This window comes from Podarcis bocagei (assembly GCF_964188305.1).
Source record: "Podarcis bocagei genome assembly, chromosome: 7".
NCBI lineage: Eukaryota > Metazoa > Chordata > Lepidosauria > Squamata > Lacertidae > Podarcis > Podarcis bocagei.
The window spans coordinates 19,440,375-19,468,208 of NC_138132.1; the positions used below are offsets into that span (position 1 = coordinate 19,440,375).

At 46.2% G+C, this 27,834-nt stretch overlaps 1 protein-coding gene and 2 long non-coding RNA genes across 6 annotated transcripts; all 3 read left to right on the forward strand.

Moving 5' to 3' along the window:
* The first annotated feature begins 1,243 nt into the window (after positions 1–1,243).
* Positions 1,244–25,389, forward strand: LOC308592293. The gene is made up of 3 exons (XR_014010465.1): positions 1,244–1,389; positions 22,565–23,139; positions 25,375–25,389. It is a non-coding gene; the product is annotated as an uncharacterized lncRNA (long non-coding RNA).
* LOC308592262 (sulfotransferase 2B1-like) lies at positions 13,192–21,352 on the forward strand. 4 transcript variants are annotated; one of them, XM_081203586.1, is made up of 8 exons: positions 14,059–14,077; positions 14,620–14,710; positions 15,692–15,837; positions 18,223–18,431; positions 18,789–18,915; positions 19,540–19,634; positions 20,097–20,277; positions 21,140–21,352. In XM_081203586.1, exons 1-8 carry the CDS (start codon positions 14,074–14,076, stop codon positions 21,247–21,249), a joined length of 963 nt encoding a protein of 320 aa, XP_081059712.1. In that variant the 5' UTR covers positions 14,059–14,073; the 3' UTR covers positions 21,250–21,352. The 4 variants fall into 4 exon arrangements, with proteins under 4 accessions (XP_081059713.1, XP_081059715.1, XP_081059714.1 ...); XM_081203587.1 differs by lacking the exons at positions 14,059–14,077; positions 14,620–14,710 and adding an exon at positions 13,192–13,443 and having other exon boundaries at positions 15,700–15,837; XM_081203588.1 differs by lacking the exons at positions 14,059–14,077; positions 14,620–14,710 and adding an exon at positions 13,326–13,443.
* Positions 25,390–26,104: 715 nt separating the features above from the next.
* On the forward strand, positions 26,105–27,027 carry LOC308592300. Its single transcript, XR_014010472.1, has 2 exons — positions 26,105–26,590; positions 26,817–27,027. It is a non-coding gene; the product is annotated as an uncharacterized lncRNA (long non-coding RNA).
* Positions 27,028–27,834: the final 807 nt, after the last annotated feature.

Sequence of the window (27,834 nt, forward strand, 5' to 3'; positions counted from 1 at the left end):
GAGGGCTGGAAAATGCCCCTTCTCACCTGCCTCTCCCAGCAAGATTGAACCTCCTCCCCATCTATGAATTAGGGAGGTGGGGGAGGGGAGAACACACATTCCCCCCTGACTGAATATTTAAGTCTTGCTCTGTGAGCCAAGAAAAGAAGGAAGCTCCAGACTCAACTGTAGTGAGCATGGCCTTTGTCTTTCAGAAGCATGCCTGGAATACAAACTCCCCTCTCTGGTTGGCAGGGGTTTCATCCAAAGTTCATTCGCACTTTCATCCTATCTATGTAGGAATTTGATCTTCTACTGACAGAAAAATAAAGCTGCTGAAGTTTCCCTCATTCCTCCTGCTTCCTGATATTACTGCAGACTCTTTGCAAGGTTTCCTCACACAGTAAGTATCTTTCCCAGACCCACAGGATGCTCCAGTAGCTGCTGGATACCGGTAATAAAGACTGCTCCAGTTTCCTTCCTGTATTCAAGGTTTGCTTACGTTCTTTCAGATCATCTCAACCTCATTTTTCTCCCCTTGATGAATTCTTCCCCAGTTGCCTTCTCCCTTTTCCAGATTCCCTCTTTTCTTTTCCAGAATGGAACATGCATAGGTTTTAAATTAACTGACTTATTCTATAAATGTAGCAGTGGAAGAAAGACAGGACAACAGGTCAACCCACTGGCTCTTCTGAGAGACCTGCTCCTCCTGGCTCCTCTCCTCCCTGAACTGTTTTCTATTGGCAGTCCTCCACCTGTTGAGAGAGAAGGGAGAGCAATGCCTCTGCTGAGAGACCCGCTTCATTTCACTTCTCTTCTTCCCAAACAGATTCCATGCAATTTGGTAATCAATTTCAGATCTTTGATGCTTTACAAATGGGTTTTCTTCCCCCTTCCCCTTTGGATTGTCTTTTGATATTTTAAGGCTGTGAGTGGGGACTCTTTGCTCTGCTCTTGGTTTACAGCTGTTACGTAAAGCTGTTCTGCAACTGTTTGCAGCTGCTGAGGAAGTCGAACGCTGTAAATAAATAAATGAGTATCAAGAGTTCCATATACGGACAAAAGTTTGCCTTCCCTTGCGTCCTAGTGACAGACTAGGGCAAGGCCAATGACACTGAAAGCTCAGTTTCTTGTTGTCAAATGAGACACACCAACTTGGGGGACAACTGAAGATGCTCTTGCAGATGGTCTCAGTGATTGGGCTGGACTAGAATTCTGGACTCGAAGAAAAAGAAGAGAAGAGGGAGCCTGTGGTGGAAAGTTTTTCACAAGTTGAATTGCAGACTGATTCAGGCCTATTTCAGTGATGGTGGGGGCAGGGATCTGGGCTGAGTCAGGTTGAGGCAGCCCAGGATTTCAGAGAGCTCCATGCCTGTTACAAGATGTGGCGTTGGGTGGGGAGCCTGAGGGGTCTGTTTTGCTAGTGTGTTCCTTGCAGGCATACCTAGGGTCCCTTGTGCCCTTGGCAAAGAGCTTCATTGTGCACCCTTTCCCAAAATTTCCTTTATCCTGCAGTGTGAGAAGTTCGGTAAGCTTCTTTCACTTATGAACTGACAGAAACAACGGCTTCACGTCACCAGACACACATATGTCATCCACTCCATAGTCTGGTACATGATTTTTGCTCCATTGGCAGTGGCCTGTTTCACCAACCCCTAAGCCTTTGTTGGGAAAGCTGACATCATGGTGACATCATGAGGGGGGGGTGACAGTTGGGGTACTGTCTTCCTGCGGTCACGGTGCGGGCGCTGTTGCCCCTGCTCCTGGCTGGAGGAAGCAGGCAGGGGAGCGTACAAACAGCTTGGCTTTGCTGGCAAACCGTGCAGCTCCTCCTCCCTCCCTCCCATGGCTCTGTGTACCCCTCCCTCCCATGGCTCTGTGTACTTGGGAGTCGCGGGGGTGGTGCTGTTGCCCCAGCTCCGGCACAATGAAAAACAGCTGTCCTAGTAGGTTTCACTCTTCCACTTCTTACTGACAAAACTACTGTTGGGGTTGGAACTTAACAGGTTAAGTTGTTCCCATGATGCCACACCATTCTGACGTCAGCTTTCGAAGCTGGGAGGAGTTTGGGAGGAGTTTGTCATTCTCACTCTATGCTGTGAGGGGAAAAGAGCAGCTTTGTAATGGCTGCAAGCAGTCCTGGTTTTACCGGAGTTTTGTTGGAATAAACAGCTGTAAATAGACAAACCTGTACTGTGTGTGTTTGTCTGGAAGCTGAGCCGAGCTACGTGACAGTTTACACCGCTGTGTGAAACTCTGCTGAGACGTGACTGAGAGCTACGCAGGGGAAGTGTGCCGGGCGGCCATAAATTGCTAATTGAGGTTCGCAAATCAATTAGCGGGAGTCACGTAAAACCAACAAAGTCCAAGAGGTTATGGGTAACCTAAATCATCGATTGTAAAACTGTCACGGGAGGCTGCCGGGAGCTTTGAAGTCTGCGGTGTCGAGCAGAGAAGCACGGCAGGAGGCGGAGGCAAGCAAGCATGCTGAAAGACGCAGAGATTTGCCTGTGTTGCTGAGAGCTGAGAGCAGCGAGAAATCGTTTCTCCAGGGACAGAAGCCAGAGGAGCTGGTGCTTTTGTAAGTACAGCTTGGGGCCCCTTGGGAGAACGGGAGAGGATGGCAGATGGCCAGGAGGTGTTTCAAGCTCCGTTTGAACAGCTTGAGGAACTCACCGCCCAAGCGTGGAATACCTGGGCAAGAAGGGTGAGAGCCTGGTTTTGGGCAACTGGCTTGTGGGACGTAAGCAAGAAAAAGCCGTCCACAAGCGAAAGTGCGGGGCTGGTGGACAGAGATGCAGAGACCCTGCAATCTGCTTCTCTGGAGGAGAAGATGCAGAGGGAGAAAGCTATGAGAGCTGAGGTCTGCATGTTGAGAGCAGGTGTTCATGCTAGTTTGCGTCATCACCTGGAAAGCATTGAATCTGCGTGTGAGGCCTGGAGAGTGCTGAAACGTCTGTGTGAAGACTCAGCGGAGGGCCAAGGGCAGATGGAAGCTGGAAGCCTAGAGATGGCTGGAGCCCCTGTTCCTGATGACTTAGCCTCAAGGAGTGCTAGTGAGCAAGTCGGGGGGGGGGCGGAAAATTCCAAAGGCAAGTCTGAAAAGTTTTCCACTGAACCTGCTGGAATGGAGCGGTAGTTCAGGGGGGGCGGATCTGGCAAGGAGTGCTTTTCCGGAAGAAGGAAAAGGAGGCCAGCTGGGAGGAGCCCCGGGCAGTGTTTTTCCACTGGAGTTCATCGTTGCTACGTGTGTAATGCAGCGGGACATCTGCGTCGAGATTGCCCCCACCGGAGCAGAGAGGCAAGACAGGATGTTGTCAAGGACACTTCTCATGGGAACCAGTCAGGTTTTCATGGCAACCAGTCTGGGAAAAAAACCAAGCGTGGGACTGAGGCTGGTGGACGTGCCAGGTGCCAGGAAGAGACTTATCAGATCACGGCTAGTCTGGCGTTGGCTGAAGACAGCTGTGGGACAGAGCTAAGTTTTGTTATTGACTCTGCAGCTAACTGCAATTTGATTCCAGAGACACCTGCTGTTGAGAGATGGAATTGCAAGGCAATTCCGGCTGGGAAGACTGTTCTCTTTGCAAATGGACAGAAAAGAAATGTGACTAATGCTGTAAATTTGTATTGTTCTATTTTACAGGAAACGTTGCAGTGTTGTACTGTTCCTGGGATGCACCACTGTCTATTATCTGTGCCTTATTTACTGAAAAAGGGATTTAAGGTTTGTTTTCAGGATGATGTGTGCACAATCTCCAAAGGAGGGAGGATGCTTGCCAAGGTTAAAAAGGGGCAGAATGATCTCTTCATTCTTAAAACGTCTCTGGAGGGTGATGGGAAGGTTGGAAACGCACAAGCACTGCGTGCTACAATTCCCAATCATGATTTATGTGTACATGCTTGGCATACACGAACAGCTCATGGTTCTCTAGAAGAACTACAGGTGCTACCAGAGGTTTCTAAAGGTTGTAATATCACAGAATGTGGATATGCTGTGAATTGTGAAACTTGCAAGCTGGCAAAGGTAAAAGGATGCAGTTATCCAAAAGTAGAGAGGGTAACAACAAAACCTTTTGAACTGGTCCACATAGATTTGTGGGGTCCTGTAAAGGAACCAAGTCTGGGAGGGGCCAGGTATCTGCTCACGATGCAGGAAGATTTTACGCAGAATTCCTGGACGCACGGTCTCAAATCCAAGGATGATGCAGCACAGCTGATCAAAGGGTGGATTGAGGAGGTGGAACAAAGGTTTTCCACCAGAGTGCAAGCTGTCACAAGTGACAGAGGTGCTCAATTTACAGGTTCTGCTTTGCAGAAGTTCTTTCGCAAGAAAGGGATACGTCACACAGTGACTTCACCCAATCAGAGGGGAGTGTCAGAGCTCAAGTGTCAGGCTCTGGTTAAAACTGCACAGGTGTTGCTGAAAGATTCTGGGTTACCTCCAAGGTTTTGGCTGGAGGCAATCAAGTATGTAAGCTTCACCTGGAATCGGACCTACAATTCAATGGTAGGTGACACACCGTTTGGGTTGTTGCATGGCAGGAAACCCCAGATTCATTTTTTGCGTATGTTTGGGTCGCATGCATCTGTGCCGGTGCCTGAAGCTTTGCAGGGGCCAGATGGATCCAAGTTCCGGAAAATGATCTTCTGTGGGTATGAGCCAACAGCGAGTGCATGGAGGTTCGCATTTCCATCAGGTGATCAGAGTAAGTTGCTGATCAGCAAACACGCTGAGTTCTATGAGCAGGGTGAAAAGTCAAAAAACTGCTGTCAAGCGTGATGTGCTCTCAGAATGTCTTTCTGATTCAGAACAGGAAAATTCTGAGGGGGAGGAAGGAGAGGCTGAGTCCGATGATGACGATCAGGTCACTGACCAAAGTTAGGAACAGGAGGAGGTATCTGTAGTTTCTCCACAAGATGTTAGGAGAACACCCAAAAGCGAGCCCAGTTCTCCTGTGAGTGTAATGGAAAGGATTCGAAAACGTTTTAAGTCAGAGGAACTACCACCAAGTTCTAGAACAGAACTAAGTCAGTTACAAAGAGGATTGTGTGAGAAAACTGGAGAGCTTCCTGCACACAGGGAGAGAAAAACCAGATCCACAAATGTGATAAGAGTAAGACCAGGCATGATAAGACTTTACTTCTGTCAGTGCCGGCTCACGAGCGGCAGCGTGGCTTTCCTCTCGGCTGCGTGCAGGAAGCTCTCCAGTTTTCTCACATATTCTTCTTTGTAACTGTACTAGGACGGTTGCTTTTCATTGTCTCTGTTCCAGTTGCTTTAACACAGAGATTGACTGAAGTTTTCCCAAAGGTGGAGAAAACTCAGGGCACCTTGGAGCCGCGCTTCTCCTTCCTTAGGCTCGCTGTAGGCTTGGGGGGGGGCGTTACCCCACCCCCACCGCCCTAGGAGGAGGCAGGCAGGGGAGACGGGTGTCATCCCTGTCTCCAGTTGAGCACACCTCTGCACAGAAGTAAGATCCTCTGGTTTCAATAGAGCTCACTCCCAGCAGGGGACTGCACTTGGTCCACTTTACTAGCCGGCACAGTAAAGGTTTCACAACCAATTAGAATAGCTGGCGATTTGCTTCACCATATGGTTTTTGGGTTATCCAATCCCCCCCCCCCCCGGGTCTCTTAACTGTGCTGTTTCCCTTGCCCCCTCCAGCTAATCTCTGCCCTGCTTGCCTCGTTTCTTTTGTGTTGCTGCTGCTGATTGTTTATGGGTGCAGCTTTGTCTCCTATCTGCGGGCATTAACTTGGAAGGAAGTCTCTTTGCACTTCGTGGGGTGTGCTGCTGAGTTGGAGTGCCTGAGACTAAGGAACACAGGCTGGAATATCCTTTATTTACTTGTAGGATCGCTGATCGGCGAATGCATTTGCCTTGCCCACTTTTCCCCTGGGCAGGAATCCCTGAGCAGCGAGGCCACATAAGGGTTAAGGGGAGCGAGAGAGCAGGGCTCCCTAGAGCAGCCCAGAAAAGGCCCCTCTCTCCTTCCCGTCTCCTCTCCATGCTTTTCTCGGGAGGCCTCTGGGGCGGTGAGACTTTTGGGCAAAGGGGAGGCTGTGGGGCGATGAGGGGGGTGCAGAGGAGGCTGTTGCAGGGCTGAGAGATGAATGGGAGGATCCCCTGGGTGGGTGAGGGGAAGGGAAGCCTGCAACAGCCTCCTCTGCACCCAAGGCCTCTGAGGTCCCAGCACCCCCCAGCCACCCACGACCCCCCCCCGGGGGGAGAGGGCTCTTTGGGGGGCTCAGAAGTGGGCACCCCTTGAGAAGGGGGGGGGCTCCAAGTGGGGAAGGAGGGTGGGCACCCATCTCTGTCAGATGCTTTCATTGCGACCCCTGCATTGCAGAGGGGCGACTAGATGACCCTCGGGGTCCCTTCCAGCTCCGCAGTTCTCTGGTTCTGTGGGGTGGAGCAAAGGAGCCAATTCCTTGAGGCTGTGAGGGCTTTAGCCTCCAACATGTGTGCACTCGCCCTGGCTGAACGGTTCATTTATCCAGTCTGTATAACGTTTATTGCACATGTAACTTGTTAAGATACAATAAAAAAAAATTCCTTCCAGTAGCACCTTAAAGACCAACTAAGTTAGTTCTTGGTATGAGCTTTCGTGTGCATGCACACTTCTTCAGATACACATCGAAGTGTGCATGCACACGAAAGCTCATACCAAGAACTAACTTAGTTGGTCTTTAAGGTGCTACTGGAAAGAATTTTTTTATTTTGACTATGGCAGACCAACACGGCTACCTATCTGCAATTGTTAAGATACAGTTGTACATTTATCCACTCCATGTTTACACTATTTCCAGGCTTTGTTTTGCACATGGCACCTTAGTATGTTTGTTGCTTGAATGGTTACAAGTCTATCTCTATTCTAGCTATTATTCTAGTAAATTTGGTTTTATACTTATAAGCCAGTTTGTGGTGTTGTTGTTTTGTTGCATTATTATTACTGTCACCACATTTGATACTTTGTGTATATACTTTGCACTCACCATGGGCCTTGTTTGGTCCTTACAACACTGCTGGGCCAGTCCTGCTAGGTAGTTTCTTAGAAAACCTCCTTTCTCTCCACCATACTGTCCCTCTCCACTGTGATAGGAATTTTATGGTTTTAGATATATGGTAATGTTCATAACCGCACATACATAGATCAGCACAGGAAGACCAACCTGGAACCATTTTGATTCCTAAACTGACCAAATGTTTTCTCTGCAAGGTCAAAGTGGAAAAGCCTCCCCATTGTCTTTTCCTTCACAAATCCTGTCTTAAGGGTATGTCTGTGTTTGAATAAGGGTGTGAGCCTGTGACGTGGCTCAGGAACTAAGTATTTATCATTACAAAAGACTGGCCAGGCTCCTCAGGCAATCCAATCAAGTAACCTGCCAGACAGGAAATAAACAAGGACAGGAGAAAAACAATATTGAAATTTCTGTTTTAAGACCACCTTTTCTGTGATGTATCTGAGGGATGGTCTTAGGTTACACCCCTCCTGTGATGTATGTATGATGTTTCTGGGGGGGTGGTCTAGATCTACAGGATGGGAATTTCAAAAGACTTTATAAGCCCTTCCACAGCATTTTTGTGGGTCCTCCTCCATTCCTGCATGTGAGGGGAGCACCCTGTTGCAACATATCAATAAAGATCAAGCTTACTAGCTGCTTTGCTTCTCAATATTCTCTGGCTGGCCTCTGTTATTTTCTCCTACCAATAGGGAACTTATGTAAGGACTCTATATGGGCTCTTGGATACCCCATAAGGGAAAGGGGCATATTTTTATTTACAACACCACCATACTGTCCCTCTCCTAGGTGATTGCGTAAGTCATGCAGAAGCTTAGTGGGCTTTGGGAAGGAGGCGACAGGGGAACATTTAGGGGGCTAGTCTAGTCCCCCTAGTCCACTGGGCCAGGGCAAGTACCATTATGTGGTGGGGAAGCTTACACTTTGATAACTGGGTGGTGGTCTTTCTGCTTACACCCCCATGCCCCTTTTAAACTTTAAACCAAGGCAAGCTACTCACTTTAGAAATCTCTTAAGAAAGGTCCTGGGAAATACTCTAGGTGGTGATTTTGAAGTGCCCAGTGATACTGACTGCCGGGGACAGATTTTAACTGGAACTTTTGTTAAGCAGGAAAATGAGCTAGCAGGGCAGCAGTTGAAGAAGGAGCAAAAAGGGTTTTCTTGTTTGTGTGTGTTTCTTTGTGGCTGATTAGCTGTTCTCCCTGTACAAAGGTCAGAGGGGGCAGGGTTTCTGTTGAGGCAGGTGATTAGCTGTGGGAGGAGGTGATTAGCTGTTTCTTTGTGGCTGATTAGCTGTGTGATAGGAATTTTATGGTCTTAGCTAAATGGTAATGTTCATAACTGCACATACATAGATCAACACAGGAAGACCAACCTGGAACCATTTTGATTCCTAAACTGACCAAATCCTTTCTCTGCAAGGTTAAACTGGAAAAGCCTCCCCATTGTCTCTTTCCTCACAAATCCTGTCTCAAGGATATGTCTGTTTGAATAAGGTGTGAGCTTGTGACCTGGCCCAGGAAATAAGTATTTTACCACTACAAAAGAATGGCCAGGCTCCCCAGGAAATCCAATCAAGTAACTTGCCAGACAGGAGATAAACTGTGACAGGAGGAAAACAACATTAAAATTTCTGTGATGTAGGTGGGATGTATCTGAGGGGTGGTCTTAGGTTACACCCCTTCTGTGATGTATGCATAATGTTTCTGGGGGTGGTCTTGATCTAGAGCAGTGTTTCCCAACCTTTTTTGGGCAAAGGCACACTTGTTTCATGAAAAAAATCTCGAGGCACACCACCATTACAGCCCCGTGACGTCAGCGCGCAGCGTCACGCCGGGAGGGACATGAATTGCTAGCAAATTACATAATCACCTCCTTGAGGGCTGGCTCATCTTCTCCGAAGGCAGAACCCCATTAATTAACAGGACAGACTCACACCATAGCCAAGACGAGGGGGGAAAACCTCAGTCATGCACAGTCATGCACATGTGGGGGCTAAATGAGGACGAAGACAGGGCAGAGAGCAGGGTTCAAATCACCCCACCTGGCCAGGACAATCCCTGGGTGCTCCCTTGGGCCACTCGCCTGACCCACCTCGCAGGGCTGTTGTTGCGAGGATAACATGGGGAGAACCACGCGCGCCCCCGGGAGCTCCTTGGAGGAGAAAGCGGGCGATGAATGCAATGCACGAAATATATGAGAGGCAACCACGTTTTGCAGGTGAGGGGCCCCGCCAGCCTCCGCTTCCAACACTCGGCGCAACGACTCCGAAGTTTCCCCCCGGGCTCGGCTCGGGGAGCAGCGCTGCTCCCCCCCAGCTCCCCTTTGCCCTCCCGGCTCTCTCTGCCGCCCACTGGGGACCCCCCTCACCTGCCAAGTCCGGAGCGCCGGTGGAAGTTGCATGCATGCATGCAGGGCGCCGCGTTGCCATTGCATTGCACTGCACTCCATGCAACGCCTGCACGCATGCATTGCCTTGCACGCCCGCCAAGGGGTCTCCCCGCGGTCTGATGCGTCCCCTCCGGCGCGGATGCAGCATTGCAAAAATAACCCCCCCCCGACGCAGCCCTACCTGGGGGGCAGCCTCCGCCTCCGCTGCTCCGCCTCCGCGGGGATCCCTGGGCTCCATCCTGCCGCCCGATCTCCGCGGGGGCGCAGGCAGGCTGCGCGGGGTCTGCGCGGAAGAGCCCCTGCCCACCCGGCCACCGCCGCTGCGCTCATTCCATGGCCGGGAGAAGAGTGCTTCAAACAAAACGCCCGGCCCGCCAGGCCACGCTGGGAAACATAGTTCGCGCACCCCGCGCGGGCGCGGAGCCCAAGGGCGAGGGGACTACGGATCCCGGCAGCCCCCGCGCCGGGGATGGAGGGGGAGAGGCCGGGTGCAGGGATGGAGGGACGGGTGGGCGAGCGAGTGAGTGAGTGGCAGCCGCCAAGCCTTGGTCGAGAGCCAGGAAGGGCCTCCCCGGAGGAGGAGGAGGAGGGAGGTGCAGAGCGGGAGGGAGGGAGGGAACCCCAGGGGTCATCTAGTGACGGCGCCCCAATCAAAAATTTGACTTAAAAAAAATATCTTTCGAATTTTTTAATTTTTCCCGCGGCACACCAGGCAACATCTCGCGGCACACTAGTGTGCCGCGGAACAGTGGTTGGGAAACACTGATCTAGAGGATGGGAATTTCAAAAGTCTTTATAAGTCCTTGCACAGCAATTTTGGGGGTCCTCTTCCTCTCCTGCGTGTGAGGGGAGTACCCTGTTGCAACAGATCGATAAAGATCAAGCTTACTAGCTGCTTTGCTCCTCAATATTCTCTGGTTGGCCTCTGTTATTTTTCTCCTACCAATAGAGAACCTATGTAAGGACTCTATATGGGCTCTTGGATACCCCATAAGGGAAAAGGGCATATTTTTATTTACAACAGCTGTTCTCCCTGTGCAAAGGTCAGAGGGGGCAGGGTTTCTGTTAAGGCAGGTGATTAGCTGTGGGAGGAGCTTATCAGAGCTACCAGGGCAGCAATTGAAGAAGGAGCAAAAAGGGTTTTCTTGTGTGTGTGTGTGTGTGTGTGTGTGTGTGTGTTTCAGACTGGAGGAGGGCAAATGTTGTCCCTATTTTCAAAAAGGGGAAAAGAGAGGACCCAAATAATTACCGCCCAGTCAGTCTGACATCAATACCAGGGAAGATTCTGGAGCAGATCATCAAGCAAACAGTCTGTGAGCACCTAGAAAGGAATGCTGTGATCACCAATAGTCAGCATGGATTTCTGAAAAATAAGTCATGTCAGACTAACCTGATCTCGTTTTTTGACAGAATTACAAGCCTGATAGATGAAGGGAACGCAGTGGATGTAGCCTACCTTGATTTCAGCAAGGCATTTGACAAGGTGCCCCATGATATTCTTGTAAAGAAGCTGGTAAAATGCGGTCTTGACTATGCTACCACTCAGTGGATTTGTAACTGGCTGACTGACCGAACCCAAAGGGTGCTCATCAATGGTTCCTCTTCATCCTGGAGAAGAGTGACTAGTGGGGTGCCACAGGGTTCTGTCTTATTCAACATCTTTATCAACGACTTGGATGATGGACTCAAGGGCATCCTGATCAAATCTGCAGATGACACCAAACTGGGAGGGGTGGCTAACACCCCAGAGGACAGGATCGCACTTCAAAACGACCTTGACAGTTTAGAGAACTGGGCAAAAACAAACAAGATGAATTTTAACAGGGAGAAATGTAAAGTATTGCACTTGGGCAAAAAAAATGAGAGGCACAAATACAAGATGGGGGACACCTGGCTTGAGAGCAGTACATGTGAAAAGGATCTAGGAGTCTTGGTTGACCACAAACTTGACATGAGGCAACAGTGTGACACGGCAGCTAAAAAAGCCAATGCAATTCTGGGCTGCATCAATAGGAGTATAGCATCTAGATCAAAGGAAGTAATAGTGCCACTGTATTCTGCTCTGGTCAGACCTCACCTGGAGTACTGTGTCCAGTTCTGGGCACCACAGTTCAAGAAGGACACTGACAAACTGGAACGTGTCCAGAGGAGGGCAACCAAAATGGTCAAAGGCCTGGAAACGATGCCTTATGAGGAACGGCTAAGGGAGCTGGGCATGTTTAGCCTGGAGAAGAGGAGGTTAAGGGGTGATATGATAGCCATGTTCAAATATATAAAAGGATGTCACATAGAGGAGGGAGAAAGGTTGTTTTCTGCTGCTCCAGAGAAGCGGACACGGAGCAATGGATCCAAACTACAAGAAAGAAGATTCCACCTAAACATTAGGAAGAACTTCCTGACAGTAAGAGCTGTTTGACAGTGGAATTTGCTGCCAAGGAGTGTGGTGGAGTCTCCTACTTTAGAGGTCTTTAAGCAGAGGCTTGACAACCACATGTCAGGAGTGCTCTGATGGTGTTTCCTGCCTGGCAGGGGGTTGGACTCGATGGCCCTTGTGGTCTCTTCCAACTCTATGATTCTATGTTCCTTGAAATAAAACACCACATTTCTGCATTTCTTCTGGGGGCCCCTGATTTTGAAAGTGGGGCGGCTTAAGCAGGGTTGATTTCTAGCCACAACTCACCTTTTGGCCCCTCTCAGGTGGGTGCCATTGCCATCTGGAAAAATAGCACTGGGCTCAAGTATTTAAAGGCACACCTCATTTCTTGCTTTGAGGAAAGATTTATGACCTCCCTTTTCACATGTTTCCAGGAACTGAGGTGTCTTGGGATAACAAATGTACCACACCTTATTCTTTTCTTGCTTTAACCACTTGGAGACACTCCCCCATTTAAGGAGAGAGGCTACCAAATGGCCAGGCTGTGGGACGCCCCCTCCCCCTTGAGGTGTGTCTGACCCCCATCATTGTGTACATTTTGCTGGTTAGCCAAGGCATATCTTTTTGCACATGCCTTGGGGTGGAATGTGAGTCCAATGTACCACTCCCCCTGCAGAGTTGCCTGCTGGTTTTGCCTGCTGTTTGACACAGTTTAATGGATAGTTTGGGGTTGCTACACACTGGGATCCCTTGTGCCCTTGGAAAGGAGATTTATCGTGCACCCCCCCAATTGCCTTTATCCTGCAGTGTGAGGATGGCAAGCTTCTTTCACATATGAACTGACAGAAACTGTGGCTTCATGTCACCAGACACATTCCGTGTATAACATGGCCCCCCTATTTTGGGGGACTCAAACTTAAGAAAGTGGGGGGAGATTGCCCAGACTTGTGGAGCTTTTCCCTATCAGCTGTTGCCTCGCCGCCAGAAGTCGTATTGACAGCAAATCCACACTAGCACTTGTTGCAGCCACCAATAACACAGCTCCCATCTCAGCCTAGCGGAAGCAACATTTTTAAACGTTAGTTTTGAGGACAAAAACTTTGTCTATTACATGGACAAATACGGTATATGTCATCCACTCCATAGTCTGGTACATGATTTTTGCACCACTAGCAGGGGCCTGTTTCACAACCCCCCTAAGCCTCTGCAGGGAATGCGCTGGGGAAGCAGATCTGAGCAGAGTTGAGTCTTTGAAAAACAGCTGGTGAGCAGCAGATTTGGTCTGGAGGGCTGCAAAATGCTCCTTCACAAGTGCCTCTCCCAGTAAGATTGAACCTCCTCCCCATCTATGAATTGGGTAGGTGGGGGGAGGGGAGAACACACATTTCCCCCTGACTGATTGTTTAAGTCTTGCTCTGTGAGCAAGAAGGAAGCTCCAGACTCAACTGTAGTGAGCATGGCCTGTGTCTTTAAGAGGCATGCTTGGTCTGGAATAGAAACTCCCCTCTCTGGTTGGGAGTGGTTTCATCCAAAGTTCATTGGCACTTTCATTTTATCGATGTAGGGAGTTCATGCTATGCTGGGTCGTTGTACTCCAAATATACCTGATGAAGTTTCCGACACTTCTTACTTCCTGATATTACTGCAGACTCTTTGCAAGGTTTCCTCACACAGTAAGTATCTTTCCCTGACCTACAGGATGCTCCAGTAGCTGCTGAATTATAAAGACTGCTCCTGTTTCCTTCCTGTATTCAAGGTTTGCTTACGTTCTTTCTGATCCTCTCAATCTCATTCTCCTCCCCTTGAAGAACTCTTCCCTAATTTCCTTCTCCCTCCTTCTGATTCCCTCTTTCCTTTTCCAGATTAAAACATGCATGGGTTTTAAATTGACTGCTATATTCCATAAACGTAGCAGTGAAAGAAAGACAGGACAACAGGTCCACCCACTGGCTCTTCTGAGAGACCTGCTCCCCCTGCTCCTTTCCTCCCTGAACTGTCTGCTCTTGGCAGTCCTCCACCTGTTTGCAGCTGTGAGAGAGATGGGAGAGCAGTGGCTCTGCTGAGAGACCTGCTTCATTTCACTTCTCTTTTTCCCAAAAAGATTCTTTGCAGTCTCGTCATCAGTGTCAGATGTTTGACGTTTTACAAATGGGGTTTCCCCCCCTTCCCTTTTGGACTGTCTTTCGAGATTTTAAGGCTGCAAGTGGGGACTGTTGGCTCTGCCCTTGGTTTACAGCTGTTACGTAAAGCTGTTCTGGAAATGTTTTCAGCTACTGAGCAAGTGCAATGCTTTAAATCAATACATGAGTATCAAGGGTTCCTAATATAAAAAATACAAAGTGAGACATTAAAGATATCCAAAGGGAAAAATATGAAGGACAGAGGTTCTGACGAACGGATTATTAAAAGCGCATGAGGCAAACGGTGGAAGTCTTTTTTTCTTTTCTTTTCCTTTTTTAAAAAAATTATTTAAGGTAGATAAGGACAAGATGAAATTATACAATTAAATATAAATATAGATGGGAAACGGCTATGTATTGTGAGTACTTATCTACTTTAAAAAAATTTCACTTATGATCTTTTTCCGTTACTTCTTTATTCTTTCTTTGTTCTTTGTTCTTTTTTTCTGATATCTTATCTTTCATTTCACTGCTTTATTGTGAATAGCATTTTATAGAGGTATAAAGAACTGTAAATATGAAAAGAGATAAAATATTCCCTAATTCTTTTTCCTTGGTTAGTTATATTTTCTTTTTCTCTTGTATTTTCTTTTGTTGTGAATATGTATGTTTTCTAATTTGTATTTAATAAAACTATTAAAAAATAATTCAAAAGTTCAAAAAAAAGAGTATCAAGGGTTCCATATACAGGCAAAAGTTCGCCTCACCTGGCCTCCTATTGGCAGAAGCAGGGAGGAGGAAAGACTATTTTGCACTTCAGGTAAACAGTGTGAGAGTAGCCCCAGAAGCAGTCGTGCATGTGTGTGTGTACAGAGGGGTTTGTGCCTTGCTTTGGGTAGGTGTGAACATGGCGTAAACCGATTTTCCTGTAGTTTATACATAGTTGCAGTCATTCTAGAGGATGTCTTTGGACCTATTTCCTAATGGAAGTGATTTGAGTTAATGGTATGAAAACATGTGCCAATAATCAAATTGAGATTTGAAAGCCTGCTGTTGTCAGGATATGGCTGGCTGCAGTGTGGTGAGAGGCACCAGTTGAAGGCGCAGAGTCAGGAGTTTGGTGGTGGGACACTGAGGAGAGGTCAGAAGGAGAGGATTGGGAGAAGGAGAAGGATGCTGAAGTTTACTGAGCAGGGAAAAGTGATGACAGCGAGCAGTTCAGACTGAAGCAGATAAGGGGGGCGGGTCAAGGAGCTGCTGAAGAATCATGGGAATGGCCCTTTCTGGCTGCAAGAAGCTCCTCCCGTATCCCAATCTCAAAGAACATGCAAGATCATGAGGAGGGCAGAGAAGAGTCAAGAGGTATGCAGAGACAGTTGGAGACTGCTTGGGTAACATCCGGGAGAGGAGGAGCCTTAGAAAGTGCGGAAGAAAGGGACATTCAGTCCCGACAACAGCTCCATAAAAGAAAGACTGACCAGGAAGTATTGCTAAGTTGTATGCCATTTCCTTGAATAAACCACTGATTTCACTGACAACGGACTTTTCCTCTTTGCGCTGACCAGTATCTGACCCAGCCTTGATAGATATGACATGTACTCAGAAGTGAGTTCCTTGGATTTCCCCCCACCACACCTGGTGGTACCACTCAACTATCTATTGATGGCCCATCACCAACTCCTGAACTCTCCCCTTCCTCCTGCTCCCCAGCTATCCACAGAGCTTGGCTCTAGAACAGTAGCTACCTTAATTTTCCGTAATGATGTGACATAATCTCTCTCCCTCTCTCTCTCATCTTCAGTTTTTCAGAGTCATCAATGGCTACTTTCAAATACAAGGGCATCATTTTTACTCAACAGCATAACTCAGTGGAAAAACTCAGCTATTTGGAAAATGACTTTCAACTGTTAGATGATGATATAGTGAACGTGACTTACCCCAAGTCAGGTCAGTGTTGCAATTAGGTAAATAGACTTTGGATTTAGACTTAAAGTATCTACTAAACCTGCCAGGTATAAGTTTGCTTTTGACATAAGTCATGAACAACCACCAAGTAGCTGCATAGTCCTAAATTTTGGCTTAATCTCTGGAAACCCATGAAAAATGAATGTGTTTAGTTTTTCAGATGTTGCGATATATAAGACCTTCTTCAACCAGGTATAAAGGGGAAAAGTCAGGTTAGTTCTCCATCAATGGGTAACGATTAGTCAAGGAGCAATAAACAAATAAATTATAAGAAATTTACAAATAAGGAAGGTGGACAGCAAACAAGTTGAATATCTGAATAGACCTGTCCACCACATGTGAAAGTTACATGTTTTTCACTTTTTGAAGTACGCAAAGTGAAACACAGACATTCTCTGAATTTAGCAATGCACTTCTTCAGCTAAGTAATGTGTACAAAAATGCATATACTAGAATAGTGTGCATAAAATACATACTTTAGTGGGGGTGTGTGTGAATAAAAATTTATTATAGTAAGGTAAGGGAAAATGCTTTGTAGAAATGTGCAAGAAAATTCAGAAACTGACATGGAAATATGGAGAATTAAATGTAAGATTGCAAAAAGGAGAAATCAAAATAGACGTATTACACCATCCCTAGCCACTGTTGATGTTCACGGAAAGAAGTGAAAGAACATTTGAAATTCATGGGGATGTCCGGAAACCTTGCAAAAATATAAGAGAGATTTTCAAATCTTTCTTTCTTTCTGGGATATTTGAACCCAGATATTTACAGCGCTCGTGAGCTGAAATGAGAATATTCCCAGGAGAATCTTATGCGTTATGGCATGCTTCTGTCACCTGTCATGTCACTAGGAATGCTTTTGGTGCTGGATATGGGCAGTGTGGGTGATTTCCTTGCATGGGGTGCCAAGCCGAGGGGGTGCATAATCACAATGATAATGAAACCTATATTTATTTGGTTACCTACTGAGAAGATTTATTAAAAAAGCAACTGTACCTAAATGTGTTATTGTGAAAATATTTTTTTTGGGGGGAGGGGAAATTTTTGGCCTTGCTCAAGGCACCATATTACAAAAGTTGTCTCTGATGCTGTGTCAGGATAACCATATCTAAATGTTGATTGTATATAGACAAATATGCCATCTGTCTGTTATAGTCCTCATAATTAACACACACTTAACTTAATGATTGAATTAAAGCAACTTGGATTGACAAGGGCACAGTAAGGTGACATTCCACCACGATAAAAATCCTGTGAAAACCCATAACACAGGAGCTAAATCCTAGGGCTAGGAAGTCTATAGAAAAGCTACCTAGCAGGACAATTCAGGGAACCACAGTAAACTAGACTAAGAACCGCACAAGAAAAGAGGAATCTAGCAAGCAGGAAAGTCAATGGGTAACTAAATTAAAAGAAGTAAATCATCAAAACCAGCAGGGGTGTGGGGTTTTTGCATTGTTTTGCACCCTCTGCCAATTGTATGAATATCTCCCCATGGCACAGAAGTCATGTGTATGTCAGAGGTGCCATGAGATTCTGGTTCTCTGGGAAGTTCCTTCCCTTGAGGCCAAGGTGGCAGAACTAGAAAGAGTAGGAGGCAGAGAAAGTGGTGGATGAGGCCTTCAGGGATGTGGTAGCTGGGTGGCCCTCCCACAATGACAGTTCCCCTGCCATCAGGAAGAACGAAGGTCCTGAGAAAGGAGAACATCACTTTGAAGAAGAGGGAGGCATTCCCTCAGAAAGGACCCATTTCCTGGGAGTTGGTATTGGGACCTGTGCTTTTTAATTTGTTCATAAATGATCAAGTAGTGAGGTGGCCAGGTTTGCTGACACTAAAAATACATGGTCAGCAAAATGGCAAAGGCAAGTCAATGTAAACAAGTGTAAAGTGATGCATGATGGAGCAAATAAGAGGAGGAGACAGATTCATGGAGCAGGCTATTAGTGGCTACTAGCCATGCTGGCTGTGCTCTGCCTCCACAGTTGAGGCAGTAATGCTACCAAATACTACTGTCTGGTAACCACAGGAGGGGAGAATGCTCTTGAGCTCATCTTCTGCTCTCTGGTTTCCCACAGGCTTTTGGGAGAAACAGGAAGCTGGACAGGATAGGCCATTGGCCTGATCAAGCAGATTTGAGTCTGTTGTCATCTGCGCAACAACCAGCTAAATAATATAGTCAACTTCACAACAGTATACCATCCCTGATGTGGGGAATCTTGCTGCATAGGAGGATGCTGAATAGCTAGCAGGGGACAAAGATCCATTCAATTGTTTAAGTTTCTCCATTTGATTTAGCAAGGGCCAGACATTAATGTACAAGTGGTTTTATAGAAGAAGCCTCTGACTGGTGGACTTTCTCCTAGGTACTCATTGGATGTCGGAGATCTTGAGCTTAATCCGGAGTCAAGGAGACCCCACATGGGTTCAGAATGTACCACTGACGGAAAGGGCACCCTGCATTGAGTATGCCGATCATTTGCAGATTGCCTTGAAAAATCCTTCCCCCAGGATCCTGACTACTCACCTGCCATTCAAGCTTTTCCCCAAGTCCTTCCTCCACTCCAAGGCCAAGGTGAGAGAGGAACGACGGACACATCAAGCCTGTCTTTGGCTTCTGAGTTTCTGACACACAGATGTGTGGGATATTGGAGCACAAACACGTGACACAGCTCATTTTTAGGAGGATACCATATTTTGTACTAGAGGATAGGGAGGAATATCAGAAATCTCCTTAGCAGTTTCATGATTGCTCGAGAAATTGAACTGGCCATGGTCCACATGCATGCTCAGCCCAGGTCCTCCCTGCAGGCTTCTCCTGTTTCCAAGTCAGGCTTTATTTATTGTGCTTTCAGTTTGCTGCCACACTCTGCCTAATGTTAGGGTAGGGCTGCCTGGGCTCTCCCTAAATGTGGCCCTGTCTTTGTAACAGGTGGTTTATACTCTGCGTGACCCCAGAGATGCCATGGTTTCAGTCTACCACTTCATCAAAGGCTTTAAAGAATTGAAGGACCATGGAACTATGGAAGAGTTAATGGAGAGTTTCCTGAGTGGGGAAGGTATGGAAGGAGGCAAATCAGCCACTCTTGTTTGCTGTGACCCAGCACCAGTGATGTCTACCACCAGAAAGTATTTATTTTTACGTAACTCTAAAGTCCTATCAGAGAACTGTAATTCCCAGTTGGATACATGGAGAAGGGGAGAAATGGGGGGGGGGGGGTTCCTACATTTGTTATTTGCTTTCAAAGAAAATCAATAAACGTCCTTTCAGATGGGCGAGAATGGCACTAAAATGAGAAGAGGGTGAAACTTAAGGAAAGTCCTTAACAGCTGGGTGAGATTGGCACCAACAAGAGAATAGATCAAAATCGATGATAGCAGACATTCTCACTGCTGGCAGAAAGAAAAAGAAACCTTAATGGAGAAAGCCCATTAAAGCGTAAAATCATCTACTCATTCAAAGCTTTGCTTCTCTTGTATGTGGAAAATGTCAGTACATAGAGCAGTCAGTAGGTTGCATTGGACCCAGGGTAGCGTTGAAGTCTCGTGTTACTGATTTTATTTTTAAGGGAAAATGCAGTTATTTTCTAGGTTCCTGAATGGTGTTTTGTCTACAACAGCATTCTCTACTTCCCCACCATAACTCCTTACATTTCACCCTTGCTTCCTCTATGCTCTTCCAGTGGCTTATGGTTCCTGGTTTGACCATGTGAAAGGCTGGGTGGAGATGAAGGACAGAGCCAACATCTTCTTCAACACCTATGAAGAACTACGGCAGGTAAAGGCCCAATTTTACTTGTGTTGACCTGCAGCCCCAATTTCTGATATTATTCACACATGAAGCTGCCTTCTTTTTTGAAAGATTCTAGTAATATTGGCTAGAAAGGGATTCTGAGTATGTGCAAAATTCGGTGCCAACTCTACATACACTGCATATCATGTGCAGAGTACATTTCCTTTCTTCTACATTAGAGCAGATGTGCCAATAACCTGCTTTTCTGCCTCAAAGGTAATGTCTCTTGCTAACTCAGGTGCCCCCTGGGTGTGGTGCTGGCTGAGGGGAGGTGGAGACAGAGTGGCTTCTGCATGGTGATAACAGGAAATCCCACATCTTCAAGGCATCCATCTTACCCAGTGCGCATTGCATACTGGTACTCATGCTCTCTGTGTGCCTCCTGATGACGGGCAAGTTCTCTACATCACATGAGGATTCACAGCCATTTGATTTTGCTTTCTGCAGGACCTTCAAGGCAGCGTGCAGAAGATCTGTCATTTTCTTGGCAAGGAGCTGAACAGCCAACAAATTGAATCTGTGGTGGAAAATGCCTCTTTCCACAAGATGAAGGACAACAAGATGTCCAACTTTTCCTTAACACCAGACAACATTTTTGACCATACAAAAGCAACACTCTTGAGGAAAGGTAAAAACATTGGTTGCCAAGGAATAAAGCCATAATGCTGCGTGCCAGGGGTGAAGAACCTCTTCTTTTTCTGTGGATGTTTGATGCCACACAGAAAAAAATCTATCAGCAACCAGTCAATAGATCGTAGAGTCAGAGCTGACTGTGAACACAGTTTGCAGGTCCAGAAGGGGGTACAGTTCGCAGGATTGTATATCTTCCTATCTGTACAACATCCCATCTAAGTCTATCTATTTCATGGGTATCCAGATCAAAATAAGAAATTATTCTGAAAGAGGCAGTCCGGAGAACAAGGATGTATCTGAACAATTTTGGGACCTGGATAATGCTGGGGACTCCCTGAAAACAGGTTGCAGATTCTCCAGGCCATTAATATACATCAATAACATCAGCTACCCAGGGACGCGGACTTATAAAAAATATTGGGGGGGCCCGGGAAAGCTCATGAATAATAAATAAGCTCATGAATATGCAAATAAAGTGGCGCCGCCTCCTCGTGAGCAAATAGGGGAGAGCGTGCTGCGCCTATTAATCAGCTCCGGAGCGGAAATTGGGTGGAGCTTTTGCTCGGGAGGGAGGGCAGGAGGCATGCAGCCCGACCCTGTGCATTTTGGGCTGGGGGAGGGGCAGCGATGGCGCTCTGCTGGAGGGGCGCCAGAGATTATTGGGGGGGCAGAGCCCCCCCAAACGAATTTTTGAGGGGGCTCGGGCCCCCTCAAGCCCCATGGAGTCGGCGCCTATGCAGCTACTTGAGGGGTTGCCTGCCTCACAGCTGAGGACGAAGAAGAAATGTCCCAATTTAAGTTTACGTAATTTCAGGTGAACATCTTGGTGGTTGCCACTTGCTCTTGTCTTGTTCTAGGGATCTGCGGGGACTGGAAGAACCACCTGACAGTCGCACAGAGTGAACGCTTTGACCGTGTTTACTGGGAGAACATGCGTGGTGTGAATATGACTTTCCCTTGGGAATGAAGTATTACAGATTGTTGATCCTGATTTTCTCCACATTCTTATGTATCATATGGTTTGGCTAGTTTCTGCTACCACTGTGCTAATAAACATACCTGATCAGGAATGGTACAGTTGTTCTTTATTTTTTTTTACCAAACCACAAAGTGTCTTTAGAGCTTGGAGGTCTCACTGCAGCAGCTACAGTAGAAATGCTGAGACTGAGACTCCCCTTGAACATCCCCTTCATAGACCTGATGGCCTTCAACCTTGTCAGCCAAATGGGACTCTTCACACTGCTCAAGATAGGATGCCCACAGAAGCTTCATGAGATGATTGTGTTCTTCCATGATAACATGCCCGGCACCTTCCAATATGAGGGCACATCCTCAGATGCCTTCCCTGTTCGTGTTCTTTTTTAAAATGCATGTACTGCTCTTAGAAAAGTTCCTCTTTGAATGCTAAAGAGTAGGGTAAACTGAATAAATTTATATAACAGGTTAGAGACTGGGTAAATGAATATTTATCTGTTCATTCCTAAAAATATTTATATACCACTGTATCATAAAACTAAACAGTAAAATCACAAAAAGCTAAGAACAAGTTAGAAAACAAAGAAAAATTAATTAAAAACAAACAGCAACAGACCTTGCGGGAAATGTACTCTTAATGGCCTGCACTGGGCTAGCAAAACAGAGAATTTTCAAGCAGGTGTTTAAAAGGTGGTACAGAAGGCTCCCACTGAATCTGTGTTGGCAAGGGGTTCCACAGGGCAAGGCCAATGACACTGAAAGCTCGGTTTCTTGTTTTCTAATGAGACACATCAACATGGGGCACAACTGAAGATGCTCCTTTGTAAATCAATGCAAGTATCTTGAACCTGGCTCAGTAGCAGATGAGCAGGCAGTGCAGCTGTTTTAACAGTGGGGCCACATGTTCTCGACCAAAAGCTCCCGTTAGCAATATGGCTGCAGCATCATGCAGCAACTGGAGTTTCTGAACCAGACCCACAGGCAGGAACACATTACAGTAATCTAGCCTCAAGGGTGCCAGTGCATGAACTACAGTGGACGTGCCATAGATTGGGGCAAAAGCTATTCTCAGCTGGCATGTTGCTTGAAGAAAAGTGGGAAGAGCAAAGACCAGAAGAAAAATAAGAGAAGAGGTGGCCAGTGGTGGAAAGTTCTTCACAAGTTAAATTGCAGACTGATTCAGGCCTATTCCAGTGACGGTGGGGGCAGGGATCTAGGCTTAGGCTGAGTCAGGTTGAGGCAGCCTAGGATATCAGAGAGATCCAGGCCTGTTAACAGGACATGGCATTGGGTGGGGAGCCTGAGAGGTCTGCTTTGCTAGGATGTTCCACGCAGGGAATCAGTGGCGTAACTAGGTTCCCTTGTGCCCTTGGCAAGGAGCTTAATTGTGACCCCTCCCCCCCAAATTGCCTTTATCCTGCGGGTGAGAAGTACACACAGTGATTTTTGCACCACTGGCAGGAACCAGTTTCATCAGCTCCTAGGTTTCTGCTGGGAATGCCCTGGGGAAGCAGATCTGAATGATGAGAATCCGTGAAGAATCACGGAAATGGCCCTCTCTGGCTGCAAGAAGCTCCTCCTGTATCCCGATCTCGAAGAACATGCAAGATCATGAGGAGGGGAAGAGAAGAGACCAGAGATGAACATAGACAGTTGGAGACTGCTTGGGCAACATCTGGGAGAGGAGGTGCCTTAGAAAGTGTGCAAGAAAGGGACATTCAGTCCAGACAACAGCTCTATATAGGAAAGATTGACCTGGAAAAATTGTTGAGTTGCCATTTCCTTGAATAAAGCATTAATTTCACTGACAACGGACTCTGCCTCTTCGTGCTGACCAGTATCTGACCCAGCGCTGCCATATATGACATGTATTCAGAATTGAGTTTCTTGAATTTTTTTTTAAATGATATTTATTAAGAATTTTAAAATTACAGGAAAAACAAAGAGAAAAAGAAGGGAAAAACAAAACAAAAGAAAAACAAACCACAATCAAACAATCCAAATTGATAAAAATCAAAATCAAAAAACAACAACAAAACACGTAACACATCACAATCAAAAAGCAAAAATAAACCACAAAAATTTAAAAACAAATCCAATATTCCCAAGTCCTTAACTGTCATTACCTTATTTCATCGACCTCCTCACTCCTCCCTTTTTTGTATTCTAGTTGTTAATTATCACAGCAAATCCTTTCCATTTTTCATAGTATTCTGTCATTAAATTACCTTAATCTATTTTAACCTTATCTTACTATAAAAGACCCTAAAACTTAAAACTTAGATCTTATTTATACCAATTTCTCATTACCATAACATATTCTTACATAATTCTTTTAACATTTCTGCTAAAGCCAAATAATTTCATTCCAACATTTTTCTAACATTCATCAATTTTATAAAACAATCCTAATAATTTTTTTTAAAACTTTCTTCCAATCTTCATCCAACGTCTCTTCCTCCTGGTCCCAGGTTCTGCCAGTCCTTTCTATCCCATCCATCTAGCTCATTAACCTGGTAATCTTATGTCCGAGGCCCTTAAGTCTCTTCCATTTCCCTTCCGCAGATCTTCTTCATATTTATACCTGTACTTTACTTTGTCTCCTGCTCCTTTCACTCGTGGAAACTCCAACTTGACAGTATTTTTGTCCCTTCTCGACAAATCAGCCCCTTTTCCATAGTCCACACTAAACTCCATGTGGTATTTAAAAACATGTTTCAAAGTCCCTCCAGAGTTAAGAACCCCCACAACCCCAAACATCTCACGGCCCATTGCCAGACTTGAAAAGTCAAAACATCCCTGCATAGGGGGGTCTATCCAACCCCCCATTTCCAAACCAAACAAAACTCTATCTCTCCAAATCTGGCTTTTTTCAAGTTCATTTGTCAGATCCAACATCTCATGTTCCTGCTGGGCCACAGCTCCCTCCATCTCTGCCACCCGAGGTCCAGCAACATCCTCCTCCCGCATCTGATCTGTCAGAGCACACTCCTGAGTTGATTCCTGGGTGGGTTCTATATAGTTACCCACTACCTGTCCAAAATTTCTGATCGCAACAGTCATCAAGTCCGTCTTCTCATGTAACTGTTCCAATAAGGCACTTGTTTTGCAGAAAGCACGCACCAGAGCTTCTGAATACATTGTTATGCAAGGTCAGAAGTCTGTTCCCACGATCTTAATCTGTTGCAGCTACAGAGCTCCCCGGTTCAAATTTAGTAACAGTTTCACAGGCTCCCTCTAGGGGAAGAACTTCTATTTGTATCCATCTCTTTTCTTTTTTCTTTTTCTTTTAAAAGCAGATCTAACAACAAAGTTTCCTTTTTCAGATATTTTGTCAATATTTGTTCCTTTAAAATGCGAAGGAGAACAATGGAATCACTGTTTCTCTTCTTTTAACTGTCTGTCAAAAACGTTTGTCTATAGTCAATGAACTTCTCAAAAACATCAGTCCTGACACCCTGCTCCCAGGTTCAAGACGGTGGAAAATTACTTTTCTTACACTCTCCTCTGCAGGTTTAAACAGTCCGGAAAAAATCCCCCCTCTTCTCCTGCTTCCAAAGGGGGTTCAACAATTTTAGATGATGAAAGTTAATCCTTTACAAACGATTTTCTGAACTCTAGTTTGCCATGTCTTTGCTTTAATCTATCTACAAGAAACGGAAGGCTGACTTCCTGTTTAGACCTTCCCGTTCCAGTGCCAAATTAAGAAGAATTTCTTAGTCCAATTTTCCTTTCTACTCACAAGTCGTTGTTTAAAGTCCAATTGTCCGAAATTAAGCTACTCACGGGTAGTTGTTTTAGTAGCCAAATTGTCCCAGGAAAAAGGCAGCGCTCTCCGGCAATGGCTTGTGCGGCTTCACTCCACGGAAGAAGCAATTGACTCTCAGCACCGCGCCACTAGCCCCTCTTCGCTCCGGAGCCCGTAACTGGGTTCCTTTACGAGTTGGGGGCGCACGAAAGTTGCCCGCCGAGTCCCATGGTCACAGGCTTCATCCGCCTGTGATTTTTCAAAGGGTCCCCGCTTCACCATAGCGGGAAAGACCCTTTTTCCGTGGAGCCAGTCCCTCCGGATCAGAGGGAATCTGCCATTACCGATGGCGCCACCCCGGAAGTCGAGTTTCTTGAATTTTTTTTCCACCACACCTGGTGGTACCACTTGAGCATCTACTGATGGCCCACCACCACCTCCTGAACTCTCCCCTGCCCCCAGTTATCCCCGGAATTTGGCTCTAGAACAGTAGCTACCTGAATGTCCCTAAGGATGTGGCATAATCTCTCTCTCTCTCTCTCTCTCTCTCTCTCTCTCTCTCTCTCTCTCTCTCTCACACACACACACACACACACACACACACAGCTTTAGTTTTTCAGTATCATCAATGCCTTATTTCAAATACAAGGGGATCCCATTTTCTCCAGAAATGTACTCAGAGGAAACACTCAACTATGTAGAAAACGACTTCAAAGTGTTGGATGATAATATAGTGAATGTCACTTACCCCAAGTCAGGTCAGTATTGCAATTAGGTAAATAGATTTTGGATTTAGTGGACATAGTGTCCAATAACCTGTCAGCCATAAGTTTGCTTTTGACATAAGTCATGAACAACCACCATGTAGCTGCATAGTCCTAAGCTTTGGCTTTATCCCTGGAAACCCATGAAAAATGAATGAGTTTTTCAGATACAGTCATACCTTGGATCCCAAATGTCTCCGAAGCCGAACCTTCTGGCTCCCGAACAATCAAAAATGGGAAATGAGTGTTCTGGTTTTTGAACTTTTTTCGGATGCCAAACATCCAGCACAGCTTCTATTGTTTCTGGCACACCTGCCTGGCAGATGTCCCTATGCGATATGACTTGTGGAGTGTGTAAAACCCACACAGACGATGTTTGCTTCCAACCTGCTTGTGAAGATTATCAGAGATCGCAAAGAAAGGAATATATGACAACAACAAGAAGATGAAGAAAGTAATAAAGAGACTATCTGGACAGAACTGGATAGAACTGTTTAATTAAAGCAGTAATAGAAGTGATGTTTGGATCCTCGTTCGGAGCTTGATGTATGGGTACCCCCAACAAAATTTAAAAATTTGGCCGTATAATTTGAAATTAATGTGATTTGAAACAATGTGATTTGATTGGCCTGTTAATAAAAATTATGTTTTTTAAAAAAGGGATTGTTTATGCTAGATTTGGCAGGTTCTGTGCCTTTCACATCTACAGTATTTGGAATGCAAGCAGAAATTCAGCAGGCAGAGCAACAGACACACAGTTAATGGAGATCTCTGTGATGCAATAAGAAAACATGTCTGGATGAGACACCCAGCTGGTCCAGGTACCCAACATGCATGCATTAGTGCTGTTGGAAAGCCAGATCAGGAGGGTGGGAATGGCTGGGGAGGGGTTCAGAGCAAAAGCCTAGGGGGCATGTGTTTTCCCCCCTAACATCAGCTACCTGAGCTGCCACATGCCTGAGTACGAGGAAGAAAAGTTCTAATATAAGTTGAAGCAATTTCAGGGGAAATTCTTTGTGGTTGCCACTTGCTCTTGTCTTGTTCTAGGGATCTCCGGGGACTGGAAGAACCTCCTGATAGTGGTGCAGAGCGAATACTTCGACCATGTTTACTGGGAGAACATGCATGGTGTGAATATGACCTTCCCTTGGGAATGAAGAATCACAGAACATTGTTCCTGCTGTTCTCCACCTTCACATTCTTATGTTTGATATGGTTTGGGTACCTTCTGCTAAATAAACAGATACTTGATCTGGAATAGTGCTGTTGTTCTAAATTAAAAAATTTTACATGTGTGTTTTCATACCTGCCAACTGTCCTCCTTTGAGCAAGAGATCCCAGCTTAACAGAAGGTGCCCCGGCTCCTCCTCTGCTGCAGGAAGGCAAGGCCTCGACTGCAAGTCCTCCATTGAGGCCTGCTGTGGCCTCAGACATTCTTCTAGAAGCTGGGCTGCACTTCAAATTGCACTTCCAGAAGTGTGGCGCTGCCTTCTGGAAGTACATCAGTGGCTGTGGTGGGCCTCAACTGAGGTCTTGTGGTGGCAGCAGCCTTGGCATTGTCATGGCAGCATCAATGGAGGAGAGACAGTGAAAGTAAGGCAGTGGGCCCAAGACAGCAGGCTGGGCCAAGGAGACCTGAATGTGTGTGTCCTAGATTTGGGTTGGGAAATGTTGGATATTATGGTTTTTCATTTAACACATGCTGGAATGCAACAAAATGTCCCTCTTTGCTCCCTGTAGTTTATCAGCAGAGACAAATCAGTCTCCACCACAGTGGCAAAGCTGAAAGCAGGTTTTGCCCAAACCCAGGGAGATTGTGCCTGGCCACGTTTCTTTTTGCAACTCACAGCATGCATTATTTTCCAGAGAATGGGGTACCATAATGACTCACTCTATCCCAGCCTACTCTTGGTCTGGGCAGCAGCAATCTGGTCACAGCATTCTGCACTAGCTGGAGCTTCTTAACCAGACTCAAGGGCAGCCCCACAAAGAGCTCATTACAGTATTCTTGCTTCAAAGTTACATGGACTACATTGGTCAGGGTACCCCTGCCAGGGACGGCCAT